The following is an 18,638-nucleotide window of genomic DNA, read 5'->3' as shown; positions in this document are numbered from 1 at the left end:
TCCAAATTCCATATATAAGTGTTAATATACAGTATTTGTCTTTTTCTTTCTGACTTACTTCAACTCTGATTTCAACTTTTAAATCTGCTTTTCCCTCAGTCCTCTCCTTAATCAGTGTCATCTCCATCTTTCTAATTATTCAGGCCAAAAATATTGGGGTCATTTTTTACTTACATCCCACAGTCAATCCATCAGCAAACCCTCTTGGTTCCATTATTTAAATAGAGTGAGAATTTGACTCTTATTATCTGACCTGCCAACCCCCTAGTCCAAGCCACTACCATCTCTACTCTGCATTATTGCAAGAGCCTCCTCACTGGTCTCCCTTTCTTTTACCCTTATTCCCTTAAAATCACCTTTTCAAACAGCAATGTGTGTGATCCTTTAAAAATGCAAATGGATTCATATCACAACAACACCCTAAACTTTCCAAGGTTTCCTACCTCATTCTGAATAAAAATCAAAGTCCTTATGGCCACTTACAACATTGCATGATCAGGGCCCCAGCTGCCTCTCAGATCCTCAAGCCCACCATCCCCTCCACTACCTCTTTGCTCTTTCTTCTCATCCTCACCATCCTCACTGTTCTCTGAGGGGGTTAAGCATACCACCCTTAATTCCTTTACCCATATTTATTTCACATCACAGTTTTCCTCTGTCTTTCAAAACTAAACTTTGGAGCGAATCAAATCAAAGTCCAAACTGGTCTCTATTGTTCTCTGCTATGTCCACATCTCAAATTGTGCCTGGCACTGAATATGTGTTCAATGAGTGAGTAAATAAATCATATGCTAATGCCTAGTAGCATCAGTTCAGTTCAGTCACTCAGTTCTGTCCAACTCTTTGTGACCCCATGGACTGCAGCACACCAGGCCTCCCTGTCCATCACCAACTCCCAGAGTTTACCCAAACTCATGTCCATTGAGTCAGTGATGCCATCCAACCATCTCATCCTCTGTCGGCCCCTTCTCCTCCTGCCCTCAATCTTTCCCAGCATCAGGGTCTTTTCCAATAAGTCAGCTCTTCGCATCAGGTGGCCAAAGTATTGGAGTTTCAGCTTCAGCATCAGTCCTTCCAATGAACACCCAGGACTGATCTTTAGGATGGACTGGTTGGATCTCCTAGTAGTCCAAGGGACTCTCAAGAGTCTTCTCCAACACCACAGTTCAAAAGCATCAATTCTTGGGCGCCCAGCTTTCTTTACAGTCCAACTCTCACATCCATACATGACCACTAGAAAAACCATAGCCTTGACTAGATGGACCTTTGTTGACAAAGTAATGTCTCTGCTTTTGAATACGCTGTCTAGGTTGGTCATAACTTTCCTTCCAAGGAGTAAGTGTCTTTTAATTTCATGGCTGCAATCACCATCTGCAGTGATTTTGGAGCCTCAAAAAATAAAGTCAGTCACTGTTTCCCCATTGATTTCCCATGAAGTGATGGGACCAGATGCCATGATCTTAGTTTTCTGAATGTTGAGTTTTAAGCCAACTTTTTCACTCTCCACTTTCACTTTCATCAAGAGGCTCTTTAGTTCTTCTTCACTTTCTGCCACAAGGGTGGTGTCATCTGCATATCTAAGGTTATTGATATTTCTCCCAGCAATCTTGATTCCAGCTTGTGCTTCATCCAGCCCAGCATTTCTCATGACGGACTCTGCATATAAGTTAAATAAGTAGGGTGACAATATACAGCCTTGACGTACTCCTTTTCCTATTTGGAACCAGTCTGTTGTTCCATGTCCAGTTCTAACTGTTGCTTCCTGACTTGCATACAGATTTCTCAAGAGGCAGGTCAGGTGGTCTAGAATTCCCATCTCTTTCAGAATTTTCCACAGTTTATTGTGATCCACACAGTCAAAGGCTTTGGCATAGTCAATAAAGCAGAAATAGATGTTTTTCTGGAACTCTCTTGCTTTTTCAGTGATCCAGCGGATGTTGGCAATTTGATCTCTGGTTCCTCTGCCTTTTCTAAAACCAGCTTAAACATCTGGAAGTTCACGGTTCACATATTGCTGAAGCCTGGATTGGAGAATTTTGAGCATTACTTTGCTAGCCTGTGAGATGAGTGCAATTGTATGGTAGTTTGAGCATTCTTTGGCATTGCCTTTCTTTGGGATTAGAATGAAAACTGACCTTTTCCAGTCCATGGCCACTGCTGAGTTTTCCAAATTTGTTGGCATATTGAGTGCAGCACCCTCACAGCATTATCTTTTAGGATTTGAAATAGCTCAACTGGAATTCCATCACCTCCACTAGCTTTGTTTGTAGTGATGCTTCCTAAGGCCCACTTGACTTCACATTCCCGTGTAGTATAACCCAGTACAAATCATTTAACTTTTTCTTTTTTGGATCTTCTTGTTCTCACCTCTCAAAGGAGAATTGAGCTAGAATACCTCCAAACACATTTATTCAGTGATTAATGCTTCACATCAGGTAGGCGCTTCCACTACTGGAAAAGGTCACACAGTTCCTACTTTCAAAGAGCTCGTGTGCTGACGGGAAATGACCCTCCAGGGTTTTCGGAGAAAATTTCTGAGCATTCAGTTGGGGATGCTTAGAACGCAGCTAGGTGAAGAGGGCGTGGGAGAGCTGGTTACACCTGAAGCTAATTCTTGGCTTCCCAAATATTCCTATTTCCCCAACAGATACTGAAAAGGGTAAAACTTTGCTGAGAAAGCTATTCCGAATTGTGTTGGAAAATACATAACTTGACTGTCACCTAAGTGTTTTTACAAACTAAGATGGCATGACAGCATAGTACTGTTTTAAAAGAGTTGTTTGAGTGGAAACCTTTGGGTAACTTAGAAACTTGTAGCCAAAGTTTACATATACAACACACAAAATATCTTTATTTATGTGCGCAGGGGACCCTTCAAGGTCGTAAGGCTGGGGGACTCTTCTAGCCCCAGATTTGGCGCAGGACTCTTTTTTTTTTTTTTTTTTTTCCCTTCCAAATCTCAATTATACTGTGATCTTAACCTCCGATGCTAGTGCATTTACTGAAGGAAGGGACGGGTGGGAGTTGGGGAATATAATGCGTTCACTTCCAGCACAGTGCAAAGGTCCTTAACGTTTTCCCGTCCCACACTTGGAGCGTATAGAACGTTCCTTTCGGTAGGCGTGGCAACCTGTGCTTGGAGCCGTAACAGACGGCCGCAAAATCCGCCGCGTGCGAATTGTCCCACACTCTTGGATCTTCATAATCGGCCCTTCTGGAGAATTCCCCGGGTTTCTGGCTAGTTGGCCCAGCCGCAAGCTCTTGCGCTAACCTGGGCGGAGTCGACCTTTTCCGACTCTACCAACTGAAACGTGTAGGGGTGGAAGGACTGAACATGCCGACATGAAGGAAAGAGTGCCGAAAGAGACGCCCCCTAAAATTATAAATCAAGCTATTTTATTATACAAATATCTCATGGGGGCTGTATGTCCTGGGAGAAGCAAGGTTTTCCATCTCCTGATTTATAACAACAGATGCTTCCCCCTACGTCTAGCAGGCCCAGTCGTTGGTCTCTTCCGCGCCGGGCAACCTAGCGGTCACGTGCCGCTCCTGTCCTTCTCGCTCGGCGTGCATCCTGCTTTGGGGACGACCGAGCCATGGCAGCTCTGTTGAGACCGGCCCGCTGGCTCCTCCGCGCCGCAGCGGCCCCGTACCTCCCGCTCTCCCTGCGCCTCCTCGCGGGCGGCCCGGGCCGGCCTCACGCAGCTCTCTGTTTGCGCGCCGCTCGAGCCAGGCCTGTTGCCGGGTGAGTTCCCGGCCGCTTCCCCCGGCCTTCCTGTGTGCAGCTCGGCCGTCCCCCCAGGTCCTCCCGAGGGCGAGGGCCGGGTCCTGTCTGTACTCTGTCTACACCCTTCTCCCGGCTCCTGCGCCTGGCGTCCCCGGGCCTCCGACCACACTCCCCATCCCGGAGGGGCGGAGTTTGGGTGGCGGGCTTGATCGCCTTCAGAAGGTCACGGGCATGGCATGCTTCGGGCATGGCATGCTTCCGGCATGGGTCCTAACCTTCGCCGTCTTGGACTGGGTCTGTTTGCTCTCGGGCTACGGACAGCCTAGGAAGCTGAAGGGGGCTTTGAAGCTGCTGCCGGGGGTCAGGTGATACTGCTTAAATCATTGAGTAGATTGGGTGCTGTCCCATGTGCAAGCCGTATTGCACCAGCTAGGACTTAAAGAGAGCTTTGTTTTTGGGAGGGAGAGTAGGTTGGGAATTCTGGGTGAGCTAGTGATAGCTTAAAGGTGGAAGTTTAATTATGACCCCTTAGGGGTTTTGCCCGGAGAAGGCAATGGCACCCCACTCCAGTACTCTTGCCTGGAAAATCCCATGGACAGAGGAGCCTGGTAGGCTGCAGTCCATGGGATCGCTAGGAGTCGGACACAACTGAGCGACTTCACTTTCACTTTTCACTTTCATGCATTGGAGAAGGAAATGGCAACCCACTCCAGTGTTTTTGCCTGGAGAATCCCAGGGACGGGGAAGCCTGGTGGGCTTCCGTCTATGGGGTCGCACAGAGTCGGACACGACTGAAGCGACTTAGCAGCAGCAGCTGCAGCAGCAGGGGTTTTGCCTGCGTTTTGAGTGGTGTTTACCTCTGTGTTTACGAGGATGTGAGGTGGGTTGGGAGTTTTCACGGTAGGCTCCGTGTCAGTGAATGAATGAGCGGACACGTTCTAGGCACTCCTTGGGAACTGGGGGTGCAAAGACAAGTAAGAGTTCTCAGCGAGTGTCAAATTTGTGAATAAATACCCTCATGGATTGAGGTTTATCTGAAGGTTAGTTTGCTATAGACTTTGCCATGGAGAGGATATGGAAGCTTGCTGCTGCTACTGATGGAAGTGTTAATATGAGTACTATTCTAATCACCTGAGGAGGGTAGATGGGCACTGGGGTTTTATAATGGAAGCAAAACTGATTTTGAAAGACTAGTGTTTATATAAATAAAGGTACTTTGGGAGACAGCATAAGGACTAAGAGCTGAGCTTCTGGAATAGGCCCGGGCTGGACTGCAGGCTGCTCTGTATTATGCCACTGGACAAGTTAACATTTACAGGCCTCAGTTTCCTGTGATTGCACGGATCTTTGTGAATCAGGTTGGAAACCAACTCTGTGTGTAGAATTGTATGGAGGAAATGCTTTATGATTTCTTACACATCTTTGAAATACAGTGCACTTCTAACTTGGAGCCTACCTGGATTTTCTCATTAGGCCTGAACAGTTAACCTTTAAAAGTTGGGCCTGCTTTCACAGAACTACATCTCTTGGCTTTTTCAACGAGGTACTTTTGAGAAAGTTATGACCATTATTTACATTTTTCTAGTTCTTAACATCCTCTTGAGACCAGAGGATGGGGGAGGTTACAGTTCATCTTCACTGTTGTAGTTGAGGAAAACAGTGGAGAGAACACAGTCTAGTAGCAAGGGTGTTGGTCTGGGCCTTTGTCAGACCTGGGATCCATTTCCTTGCTGCATTACCTTACCTTTAAAAAAAAAAAAAAACCCAGAATCCAGACCCTGTCAGTGTAAGCGGGAGTTCAACCACTGGACCACCAGGGAATTCCTTTACCCACCTTTTTTGATCCTCAGTTCATTGTTTGTAGAGGTAACTAGGCCTTTTCCCCTTTCTTTGTAAAACTCATTTCTTGCCATTCAGGACTCAACTTTAAGAGAAGACTCAACACTCAGTCTAAAAAAGGACTCTATTTTAGTTTATCACAGCGTGTCTCACTTGTCTGATTTTATCTGCTTGCTGTTTATTTCCTTAGTAGGAAGTGAGTTGCAGAAGAGCAGAACTCGGTCTTCTTCATCACTTTGTGCTCAGCTCATAGCAAGCCAGTAAAGAAGTATTTGTTTTCTTGTTCTCCTGGACTTAGAATACTTATATACTGTTTCCAACCCACAGCCTGTAAGCATGCCCACCTTTTTCCTATCTGAACAACAAAACCTTTCCCGAAACTAGACTTAACCTCGCATGCTTCCCAATCTCTCCTTGTCTGGACTCCTGTCTCTCATTTGCTAACTTCGAATTCACTCTTTGACTCACTGTAGTCGCACCACTAGGAAAAGCTGTCATCACTTTATTTAACTTTATTATGTGTATTTAAATTTTAGAATTTGTGTGCCTTGAGGAACAGTTGCAAAATATAGGGTAGGGGAGGCAATAAATTAAATATCACCCTTAATTCTATCACCGACAAAGAGCCATTGAGATATGTGGGTGTATATATCTTTTGAAATTAGATATATGTGAGATATAAGGTTATTTCATCTAATTTTTCAAAGGGACTTCTTAATAACCAAATCCTTTCTAAGGCCTCGACCTCTGGCATTAGTCTCCCATTTTCCCCTTAATGAAATCCCCACCCCCCCCTTTTTTTTTTTTTTTGATAAAAATTGATGACACCTCTCTTCCTTGATTTTTTTTTTTTTTCTCTTTAAATTTTTTCTCACTTGCTTTGCCGCATCCTTTTTCCTCTGTTCATCTCTTAAATGCTGATGCCTTGAGGGGGGAGGGGAGCATTGAGGGATGGAGGGATTTGTCCTTAGTCCTTTGGTTTTCTCATTTTTTTTTCATTCCCTTGGGTGACTTCTTCCACTTTTATTGCATCAGGCCATACTTCCCTACCTGGTGATGGTAACAATTCCTCTCCTGGGTATGGACTGCCACTAGGTACCTCCAACCGGTTGAACTATAGGTACTTCAAACCCATACATCTCAAACTGGATTCATCACTTTACACCAGAAATTAACACCCTTGTAAGTCAACTATATTTCAATTTAGAAAATTTTAAAAAAGTATATCAAACTGGATTCGTCTTTCCTGTTGTATCTGTTCCTCTTGTGTTTTCCTGTTTTAGTGAACTGTACTATTTCTGTCAGTTTTCTAAAAGATTTTTCATTCACGTTTCCTTGACACCTCCCTGTCCCCACCTCTGCTGCTGCTGCTAAGTCACTTCAGTCGTGTCCGACTCTGTGCAGCCCCATAGACGACAGCCCACCAGGCTCCCTCATCCCTGGGATTCTCCAGGCAAGAACACTGGAGTGGGTTGCCATTTCCTTCTCCAATGCATGAAAGTGAAAAGTGAAAGTGAAGTCACTCAGTCATGTCCGACTCTTCGCATCCCCATGGACCGCAGCCTACCAGGCTCCTCCGTCCATGGGATTTTCCAGGCAAGAGTACTGGAATGGGGTGCCATTGCCTTCTCCAGTCCCCACCTCTGCTCCTGTGTATTGATTGTAGAAATGATGTTGTTCTATTAGATCTGCTTCATTTGGAATAATTCCCCACCTTCTCCCCACATTATTCTGTAGTTCCCATGATAATTTGATCATGTCATTGTCCTGCTTAAAATAGGACATGGTGGTGGCTCCCTGGTGGTGGTTCCAGGGTAAGGTGCTTCGTGATCTGGAGATGCCTGTGGAGCTGCCCTTCTTGTGAGTTAATTCCCATGCCATCCAGACTCTGCTTCAAAGTCCTTGACAGCAGGGCTTCTGAAACTATAATGAATGCAGGAATTCTCTGGGGGTCTTGTGAAAATGTGGATTCTGGTTTTGTAGGTATAGATAGGTAGGAGACAGATTCTGCGTTTTTAACAAGCCCCCGGATGATAAAGGTGCTGCTGGCCTGGGAACCAGCAAGGCTTTGATGGGCCACGTTCCACCTCTCTGCCTCTGATGGTGATTTCACTCTTGATATATGTCTCCTCTGTTAAATCTCTGTTGCTGGCTTCTGGTTAAATCTGCTGGTTAAATCTCTGGCTTCTCACTGTTGACCACTCCCTTGTGCAAAATTACTAAAGCATCAGTTAACACTATTGAGTTTGTACCCACTAGCATTGCAGACTTCATTGTAAGCTCCTTGAAAGTAGGGGCTTTGTCTTTTTTTTTTTTTTTGTCTCTTTTTGTTTCCCCTGGTGTCTTTAACTTTGTGGCATATAGTAGATGTCAAATGTTTGTTGAGTAAATCAATGAAAATCTTAGACATTGAGGAAGGAATATTTGTGAGAGGCAGAGGAGTTTGAAGGGGTACTCCCATTCATGTAATCCATTGGATCGCCACAGATTCACCTTGATCTTGATTTCCAGGCATGTCTGAGAAGGACAGATGAGTATTATTCAGTGAAATTATAGAATTTATTCATCAGTCCTTATGTGCTTATCAGAGGAAGGGTAAGCTTTGAGCTAAATCAGTTTGGGTGGCAGGTCTGGATTGAGCGGTGTCTTAAAGGTGAAGAGCACATGTTGCCTTATGACAGACTGTTGTGACTTCTAAAATCAAAAGCAAAGAAAAGTTTTCCTTGTATACCTCTCATTAAAAAAAAAAAAACTTTTTCAGCAAGTATCAAAAGTCTGTCTCGGTTCCTTGGAGTTGCGATTCAGCCTCTACTCCTTTTATCAATTACAGAGGACAATGGTAGGCACGTGTGGCTTATTACATTGATATATGTGCTGTCCATAAGAGAGGAATGTAATAGTGTAGCATTTCAGAGACAAGAGAGTCATGTTTGAAATGTTTGAAATATGTTTGGCGAGAGTCATTTGTTTGGCGGCAGGGTATTCTGAAAGAGATGGGAATACCAGACCACCTGATCTGCCTCTTGAGAAATTTGTATGCAGGTCAGGGAGCAACAGTTAGAACTGGACATGGAACAACAGACTGGTTCCAAATAGGAAAAGGAGTATGTCAAGGCTGTATATTGTCACCCTGCAATTATTTAACTTATATGCAGAGTACATCATGAGAAACGCTGGACTGGAAGAAACACAAGCTGGAATCAAGATTGACAGGAGAAATATCAATAACCTCAGATATGCAGATGACACCACCCTTATGGCAGAAAGTGAAGAGGAACTCAAAAGCCTCTTGATGAAAGTGAAAGTGGAGAGTGAAAAAGTTGGCTTAAAGCTCACCATTCAGAAAACGAAGATCATGGCATCTGGTCCCATCACTTCATGGGAAATCGATGGGGAAACAGTGGAAATAGTGTCAGACTTTATTTTTTGGGGCTCCAAAATCACTGCAGATGGTGACTGCAGCCATGAAATTAAAAGACACTCCTTGGAAGGAAGGTTATGACCAACCTAGATAGCACATTCAAAAGCAGAGACATTACTTTGCCAACAAAGGCCCGTCTAGTCAAGGCTATGGTTTTTCCTGTGGTCATGTATGGATGTGAGAGTTGGACTGTGAAGAAGGCTGAGCGCCAAAGAATTGATGCCTTTGAACTGTGGTGTTGGAGAAGATTCTTGAGAGTCCCTTGGACTGCAAGGAGATCCAACCAGTCCATTCTGAAGGAGATCAGCTCTGGGATTTCTTTGGAAGGAATGATGCTAAAGCTGAAACTCCAGTACTTTGGCCACTTCATGGGAAGAGTTGACTCATTGGAAAAGACTCTGATGCTGGGAGGGATTGGGGGCAGGAGGAGAAGGAGACGACAGAGGATGAGATAGCTGGATGGCATCACTGACTTGATGGATGTGAGTCTGGGTGAACTCCGGGAGTTGGTGATGGACAGGGAGGCCTGGCGTGCTGCGATTTGTGGGGTCACAAAGAGTCGGACATGACTGAGCGACTGAACTGAACTGAAGAGGATACTGGTAATCAGTGGTCAGTGTTAACAGAGGAAGAAATTGGGAGGTTGTACTTTTATCCTCTGTGTCTCTGTGGGGTGGGATGTAGTGGAAGTTGACACTGCAGAGGCCAGTCAGTTGATTAGAAAGTTGGTTGGAAGCCATTGGAGGGTTTTGAGAGGTACAGGTCTTGGCAGTTTCCATAGACTCTGGGAGAGAGAGGAACTGGGAATGGATAGACCAGTGAGGAACAACGTTTGTACTGCAGATCAGGGTTAATGGGGCCTCAGCTAGGTGGTGCAGAACTGAAAAGAAGATAGATTTCTTTTCTGAGAGAACAGAAGCTTGGCAAGGATGTTAGAGTTAGGAAGAATTGAGTTGGAGATGAGGATAAAGGATAATACCTTTGGTGTAGATCTTTACCATTGTCAAATTGTGTGTGTGTGACTATATCACATACGCATTTGATCTTCTGTGCATTGTTTTATTAAAAATTAGGAAACTGCAGCTTAGAAGGGTGAAGTAATTTATCTAGAATCTCCACAGCTGGGATTCATCCCCAGATGCTGTGATTTTCAGTTCCCAAATGTTCTGAATATGTTGTGGTTTAGGTACTGAAGGGATTACTTATGGACATAAAAAGTATTTTTTTAAAGGCAATACCTAATACACTATAAATTGAGGAATTAAAGGCGATCACAAGTAAGTAAGCACATGATAAGATCTCAGAATGTAAACTCTGGAGGAAATATGGAGAATAATCTAATCTATCCCACTCTTTTATAGATTCTGCAGAGTATCTTGCTCCACATCACATCGTAGGTCCCAGCCTGGTTAACTGATTTATCACTTCCTATCAAAGCTGAGACAAAGGAGACCTCCCTCTGGACTGGAGGAGCCAGAGATGAAGGGGACATCTGGGTAGGTGGATAGGAATGGCATTGGCATTTCAAGCCAGGAGACTGTTATCAAGTGTAGAAGGGCTGCAAGTGACTTTTTTATTCTAAAATTCTGTTACCATAAAACAAAGCAGCGTTCGGGGGGAACAGCTTAACTGGGCAAGACTTTCTGGAGAAATGAGGTCTTGCAAAATTCAGGGAGAAAATAGTGCAGGGAAAAAGTTCATTGTGACAGCTTTACAAAAGATTTTTTAAAAGATCAGTCAGATAAATTGAGTTGTTGTTCAGTGACTAAATTGTGTCCGACTCTTTTTGACCCCATGAACTGCAGCACGCCAGGCTTCCCTGTCCTTCATTATTGTCCAGAGCTTGCTCAAACTCTTGTTCATCGAGTCAGTGATGCCATGCAACCATCTCATCCTCTGTTGTCCTCTTCTCCTCCTGCCTTCAATCTTTCCCAGCATCAAGGCCTTTTCTGATAAGTCTGCTCTTCACATCAGATGGCCAAAGTATTGGAGCTTCACTTCAGCATCGGTCCTTCCAGTGAACATTCAGGGTTGATTTCCTTTAGGATTGACTGGTTTGATCTCCTTGCTATAACTTAATTTTGTTTTCAGCAAGAATATTAGAAAAATAAAGAGCTTGATGCAATAGTTATTTCAGAATATTTACTTAAGTAAATAAAGCTGCAGAATTAGGTCTTTGTCTACTTGGTATCCAAAAACATTGGATACCAGTGGAACATTCTGTTAACAGAAGTGCAACATTTTGGGAAACATTGCGTTATCTCTGTCTTTTTACATTGATTCCTGTTTGGTAAATGCTATTATCTCTGAAGTTTTAGAGGCTTAGAGTTGTGATAACTTGATCAAAGTTACACATCTTAGAAATGGCAGAGCCTGAATTCAGGTTAGTCTGCAGGACTCAAGCCCATGCTCTTAAAGCTGGTGTTTCCACTATGCCATGAAGGCTTCTGTTTTTGTCTCTAAAATTGATACATAATAGGCAGAGGATAAATTAAGTCTCTCTAGACTTGACTTTCACTTTTCACTTTCATGCACTGGAGAAGGAAATGGCAACCCACTCCAGTGTTCTTGCCTGGAGAATCCCGGGGATGGGGGAGCCTGGTGGGCTGCCGTCTGTGGGGTCGCACAGAGTCGGACACGACTGAAGTGACTTAGCAGCAGCAGCAGGGTACTTTTATTAATACCTGAATTTTTCTCTCTTACATGGGAGTGAAAATTAACAAATTGTACTGGCAAGACTTGTTGCCTGGAATATGTAGTGAAATTAGATGGGGGTGTCAGTGCTATGTGCTTCTTTCCCATCTCCACTGCCCACCCTGAGTTTCTGTCCGTCTCTCACCTGGACTACTGTAACAGCATCCTAAAATGGTATCTGTTTGTTCTTACTGCCCTCTAATTTATTCTCCACCCCACAGCTAGACTGATCTTTTCAAAACAGACGTAGATCATACCACAACCCCTGTATCAGAACCCTAAAAACCTTCAGTAGGGTTCTGATACAGTTTTGTACTTGAGATGACATCTGTACCTAGAATAAAATCCAGACCCCTTACTTTCACAGTCCTCCATGTCTAGCCCAGCCTGCCTCTCCAGTATCATTCCATCTATTGGTCGCTTGCTTGGTCTGCCGACTGTTCTAATTTGCTGAGAATACTCATCTTCCATGTCTAGATCAGCTTTCCTCTCCAGTATCATTCCATCTGTTGTTGACTTGTTTGGTCTGTCGACTACTCTTGTTTGCTGAGAATACTCATCCTCTGCTGTCTGTATGGCTTTTTTTTTTCATCCTTAGTTTAGAAATTTGAGCATCATCTTGGTACATTTAATCCAAAGTAGAACTGTGCTGTTATTCTTTCTCGAAAGTCCCTTGTTTATTTCCTTCGTAGAACTTAACATGACGGGTGAGTTTTTTTTTGTTTTTTAAGTTTAATTGATTATCAAGTTTATTAATACTTACTTGGCTTCCCTGGTGGCTCAGACGATAAAGAATCCGTCTGCAATCAGGAGATCAGGATTCGATCCCTGTCCACACAAAACCCGCACACAAATGTTTACAGTAGCTTTGTTCGTGAAAATGGAAGTTGTGCCCAACCCTGGGACCCCATGGACTGTAGCTGGCCAGGGTTCTCTGTCCTTGGGATTTTCCAGGCAGGAATACTGGAGTTGGGTAGCCATTCCGTTCTCGAGGGGATCTTCCTGACCCAGGGATCAAACCCTGGTCCTCCTGCATTGCAGGCAGATTCTTTACTGTCTTTCTTTATTCAGGGCCTAATATAGTGGCCCCAAATAGAAAGCAACTTAATGTGTCCTACTGTAGGTGAACTGAGAAACAAATGGTATAACCGTACAAGGAAATGTTACTCAGCACTAAAAAGAAATGAACTATCAAGCTATGAAAACACACAGTGGAACCTTAAATGTATGTTGCTAGGTGAAAGAAGCCAATCTGGAAAAGACTATCCACTGTATGACATTTCAGAAAAGGCAAAACAGGACAGGTGAAAAATGGTTGCTTGCTTGTTCAGGAGGAGGGGGAGAGAATGAACAGGTTAGACACAGAGCATTTGTAATGCAGTGAAACTATTTTGTGGTTCTGTAATGCATGTCATGTATTTGTCAAAACCCATAGCATGGATATGTACACACACAGAGTGAACCCTGTTGTAAACTACTGGTCATCATTTGTAACAAATGTATCACACTAATACAGAATTGGGTCAAGGGAAAAGAGGATATAATATATGGTAACTCTGTACTTTCTGAACAGTTTTTCTGTAAACTTAAAAATGCTCCGAAAAAGTAAGATATTTTTAAAAGTGACAGGCTTAATAGGGGAGTCCAATGGAAGCCTGTATATAATAGGCTAATAGTAATCAGTCTAATAATAATCTAGCCCTTGTACATTGCTCAACTATAAAATCATTGTTTTTGCACTAAAGGGTCAAAAATCACTAGCAGCAATTAGTAAAAAACAAAGGCCAAAAAAAAAAAAAAAAACAACTTGAGAAAAATTACTTTTTAAGTGCCAGATTTTGTCAGAAAATTCAGTGGTAACCTGGATGTTAGTAGTGACTGCTGGAGTCTCAAGAGGGAGCCTGAGAAGTTTTAACTTAAAAAATATAAAGGAGCCATATATGACATGAGTGGCATGATGAAATAGTTTTCCCTTATGTGTTTATGTCACTGGGTCATCAGGATTTGGAGCAGGGCATTTCAGCTGGTGCAGGCCAGATGTGTAGGTTCCTGCCTTGCCGTGGACCCACCTTAATCTTTCCTTTCTGTTACAACATACCTGTTGTTCTAGACTGCGTGCGTGCCCAGTTGCACAGTCATGTCTGACTCTTTGCGACCCCATGATGGACTGCCAGGCTTCTCTCTCCATGGAATTTTCAAGGCAAGAATACTGGAGTGGGTTACCATTTCCTCCTCCAGGGGATCTTCCCCGCCCAGGGATCGAACCTGTGTCTCGTGCATGTTCTGCATTGCATACAGGTTCTTTACCACTGCACCACCTGGAAGCCCTAGCTACAAAATTCTTTTTCTTGCAGAGTATGTTCAAGTGAATTTGAAAATAAATTGTGACTCAAATAAAAAAAGATAGAAAACGCAGTCCTACAAGGAAACACTGGAGAATCCTTTTGAAGAATGAAGAATCCTTTGGTTTAAATATGTAACCCTTCTCCCCAGTTTATTTTATAGTAGAGTCATATTTTGACTTAACTAAATAAAGCTAAACACACTTACACGTGAAAGAGATTTGACAGCATTAAAGATTTGTGAGAAAAAAAATAGCTTTAGAATGTTCGGTCTGCTGTGCTGGTTTATTAACATCTCTGTTTTCTGCCTGAATTTTGTTTGTTTGATGTTACATGTTAAACTGCATTTTGAATAGAAATTTTATTTTTATGCTCCTCAACAGTTTATCAGATTTGGGTTGTATAAAAAAAAATTGACAAATACTACACTTCACTACAATTTTTAAGAACTGTTTGTTTTTATTTATTTGGCTGCTCCAGGTCTTAGTTGCAGCACTCTGGGTCTTTACCTGTGGCATGTGGGATCTAATTCCCTGACCAGGGATTGAACCCAGGCCCCCTGCCTTGGGAGCGCGGCGTGTTAGCCACTGGACCACCAGGGAAAGCCCCAGTTTTTAAAAGATTTATTTTTATTTATTTGGCTACTGGGGGCACACAGACAGGGTCTCCGACCTTAGTTGCAGATGTGGGATCTAGTTTCCCTGACCAGGGAACGAACCCAGGTTCCCTGCTTTGGCAACACAGAGTCTTAGCCACTGAACCACCAAAGAAGTCCCTTCACTATGATTTTGAAATCTCTCTTATTTAGCTTTCATTGGTGAGCAGTATTTTACACTCACCTGAACCTGACACATTGTTCTGGGTGATTTAAAATATTTTGTGTTTGCCTGACTAACATGGGGATAGGTTATTAATAACTGATCTTGTAGATAAAACAGCCAGATAAAACTTTTGAAAGTAAGGGATAAATATATGTAGCAATATGTAGCAGTGTATCTTCTGTGGTTCATAGGTAAAAATCTAGTATTCAGTTCACTTAACTAACTTTAATCAATTAGCCATCTACAAGTGCTGATCATTAGATTTCCTAATTAAGCAAGATGACATTGTTTTTAGTTAGTATTCTGATTTTTTCCGTTGTTTTCCAGTCTGCTGTTTTACATTGGTGGAATCATTGATGGCCAGAGTGGTTGTGTTTTGTCCCGGGTCCCAGTGGTAGAATTTCTAGTTGGGTATCGATTACTGCCTGTGTTTTGCATAAACTTGTGAAACTACTGGTGTTAGTTTCTTTAATGTAACATTATGTAACATTAAGTTTTGTGATTGGTTTTTCAGGTTAATAACATAAGAAGTCAACAATTTTATTTTTAAACTCATGAGTATGTATTTACTTTGGTAATTGACTGTTTAGTTCAGTTGCTCAGTTGTGTCTGACTCTTTGCAGCCCCATGGACTGGAGCACACCAGGCTTCCCTGTCCATCACCAACTCCCAGAGCTTGCTCAAACTTATGTCCATCGAGTTGGTGATGCCATCCAACCATCTCATCCTCTAATTGACTGTGGTTAAAAAAAAAAAAAAAAGTGACATGTTAGAAAAAACTTGATTGTCATCGTAAGGGCTTTCTTGAATTAACAAGTAGAGTGTTTTTTGATGTATGGCAAAACCAATACTATATTGTAATTAGCCTCTAATTAAAATAAATACATTTAAATTAAAAATAAGTAGAGTGTTTTTACATTATTACTTAGTTAATATTTGCTTAGTGTGTATTCTTTAGTTACACTTACTGGCTACTTCTGAAAAGTCTAAGATATTTGGGGGTAAATGTGTAAATCTCTGCAATTAGATGATTTTATGTGAGATTTGACTGTATGGGAAGCTCTCATTCAAAGATACATGACAGGGCTTCCTTCACACATAAGGATTATTTCTGTTTCATGTTTGTAAATCAGGTACAGCCTGTATTTCTACAGTGTGAAATGCCTCTGATTTCATGTTTTGGCCTGCATGTTGGACCTGCTTTATTAAAATAAATGGTTTAAGGGTTGTTTGCTTTTTGTAAACACATACGCTAGTCTGACCTTAATTTATTAACTTTTTTTTTTTCTTAAATGTTTTAGATTTATTTAGAAAGATGGGGAATACTTTTGTCATTAATGATCCTTTAAAAAACTACATACTTTTATCTTGGAAATGGGTCTTATTAATAATTCAGTATCTACACCTAGAAAATGTTGAGTGCTTTAGAATTCTTCAGAATTTTAGGTATATTTTAGATCTCTTGTTCATTTGTAGAGGTTAGAAGAGCTTTGTAGCATAATCTTCATTTTTCATTAACTTGGTTTTGGATAAGGGAGATTTAAAAACATACCATATTATTGTCTTAGTTTGAGATGATTCCATGTGGGAGGTTATCAAGAGACATTGTCAGACAGTTATTCAATAGGTTACTTTGCATACAATTTTTGTGCTTGTGATTTTATTTAAAGCAAAGGTCAAAACTTTCTTCCCTACCAATTTATACTTCCAGACATTTTTGCTATTATGCTATGAATTTAGGTATTTAATAACTAATAAAAAAGCTTTGTATAAATTTTACTCACAAAGATGACCTATGTGGATAGTAGTTGACATAGTTTATTACTAATTGTGTTTCATTTTGTAGAGGTCTACTGAGCCAAGCTAGGCTACATTCCATTGCTGCTGAAAAAAAGAATTATCTTCAGGAGGAGCCCACCTCTTCTCATAGAAGGAATGCCAGCCAATTTGATTGGGCTTTAATGAGGCTAGATAATTCTGTCCGAAGAACTGGCCGCATCCCTAAGACTCTTCTACAAAAAGTCTTTGATAACACTTGTCATTCAGGTATTTCAAGATTATTCAAAAAGTTGAACTTAAATTCTGGTTTGATGGTAAGCTCATTACAGAGCACATTATTTGGTACTTTAAATTTTGTCATTTCTATTTGTGATTTTATGTTATGGTTGTGATTTTTTTTTTTTTTTTTTTTTCCAACTCAGCAGAGCAGTTTTGAGTGAAACATTTTGTTTTGCCTGTTTATTTCAAAATCAGCAAATAAAAATCATCTTTTCCCACAGTTTATAAAAGAATCACTTTCAGTGGTAAATTTTCTTGGAAGATACTAGTTTTTATCTTCTCTTGCATAGTGTCTGCTTTCCCTAAGATGGTCACATATGAAAATGAAGACTGAAGACTGATAATCATTATTTCACTTTCATTTTCACTTAGCTGTTAACATTCGAGTCACTTATGCAGCTTTGATAGTCTGATAGAAACTTACAGGCCCTCAGCTCCCCTCCCCCCCACCCCCCCAAAAAACCTGACCACACAGGCTCACACAAAATCCTGCATGCAAGCCACACGTATAATTTTGTGTATAGTTTTGAGACCGTTCACCAGCTTTCCAAAGCTCATCCATGATTTCAGTCACATTAAGAAGCTATAGAATCTAATGATGAGGAATACCAAAGAAGTATCAGTAATAACTGGCGTTTAAAGACAGTTTTTATCATTTTCTGCCTTTGATTTATTGAGTTACATGGCTATCACAGCAGTCAATTTTAGAACATTTCTATCATCCCCAAAATAAACCTTCACACCCCTAAACATCAGCCCTCAAACCCGCATCCCTTCTAGCCCTAGACAACCGCTAGTGTACTTTCTTAAAGGTTTGCTTATTCTGGATACTTTATATGAACAGAATCTTGGCAATAAGTGGTTTATTTTTGTTTTGAAATCAGCTTTCTGGGACATGTGGCTTAAGGGAGAAGGAAGTTAGTGTTTGTAAGGGATTGTAAACCTAAATTGAATATTCATGGATTTTAATTGGGCTGCTTTGTACTATTAGCATAAGATACTGAGAACCATAGCCTTTCAGTTGCAAGAAGTAGTGCATATAAATTAGCTCCTTTGTATTTATGTACTCTGTAGTCTTGCAGATTGTATAGATCTCTAACCTTAGCTTCCCTAAGAAAGCAGACCAATTTTTAAAACTTTTACTAACATTTTAAATGATACCTGATGATTGAGATAGGATTTTTCTGATTAGGACCCTTTTAGTATTATCTTTAGTGAGGCAGGACATTTTTAAGTATTTAAAGATTTCAGTTTAGGTTTATCTGTATGATACTGGGTATGGTGTTAAACATTAACCATCAACCTGTTTTCATAGGTAGCCCGGGTGGTAATCAAGCCTTGCTACTACTGCGCAGCTGTGGGTCTCTCTTGCCTGAACTAAAGCTCTCTGAGAGAACAGAATTTGCTCATAAGATATGGGATGAACTTCAGAAATTGGGTATGATTGTTTGAATATATGATGTGTATAAAGGGTGTGGATATTTTTTTCTTGTAGTAAAAAAAGAATTTCTTTGCATAAATGTCATTCAGTTTTATGGAGGGGTTTACTTGATTCATATTTTTCTTGTGTGATATGACTTATTTGTTGAGTTATAGTGACATCTAGGGGCATTAAGAATAAAGTAATTTTTCATAACAAGTAATACTTTACAGGTAAGTTAAAAAGAACAAAATAGAAAGACATTTGGTCTGTCAAAGTTACAAATGCACATACTGTTTGACCAAGTAGTTCTGTT

General features: G+C 41.4%; 1 protein-coding gene across 3 annotated transcripts in view; it reads left to right on the top strand.

Moving 5' to 3' along the window:
- Nucleotides 1-2,578: 2,578 nt before the first annotated feature.
- The window catches only part of LRPPRC (leucine rich pentatricopeptide repeat containing), a 101,498-nt gene continuing 85,438 nt past the window's right edge, over nucleotides 2,579-18,638 (top strand). Inside the window, exons 1-4 of one of the 3 annotated variants that reach the window (XM_055539959.1) lie at nucleotides 3,625-3,745; nucleotides 10,349-10,483; nucleotides 16,691-16,890; nucleotides 18,218-18,340. In XM_055539959.1, the coding sequence (XP_055395934.1) occupies nucleotides 10,467-10,483; nucleotides 16,691-16,890; nucleotides 18,218-18,340 (340 nt within the window). In that variant the 5' untranslated portion in view covers nucleotides 3,625-3,745; nucleotides 10,349-10,466. The other 2 variants (XM_055539957.1, XM_055539958.1) reach the window with 2 other exon arrangements.

Source organism: Bubalus kerabau, chromosome 11 (assembly GCF_029407905.1).
Source record: "Bubalus kerabau isolate K-KA32 ecotype Philippines breed swamp buffalo chromosome 11, PCC_UOA_SB_1v2, whole genome shotgun sequence".
Taxonomy (NCBI): Eukaryota; Metazoa; Chordata; class Mammalia; order Artiodactyla; family Bovidae; genus Bubalus; species Bubalus kerabau.
Note: the sequence above shows the minus strand (reverse complement) of the source record. Positions and strands in the feature narration are given on the sequence as shown.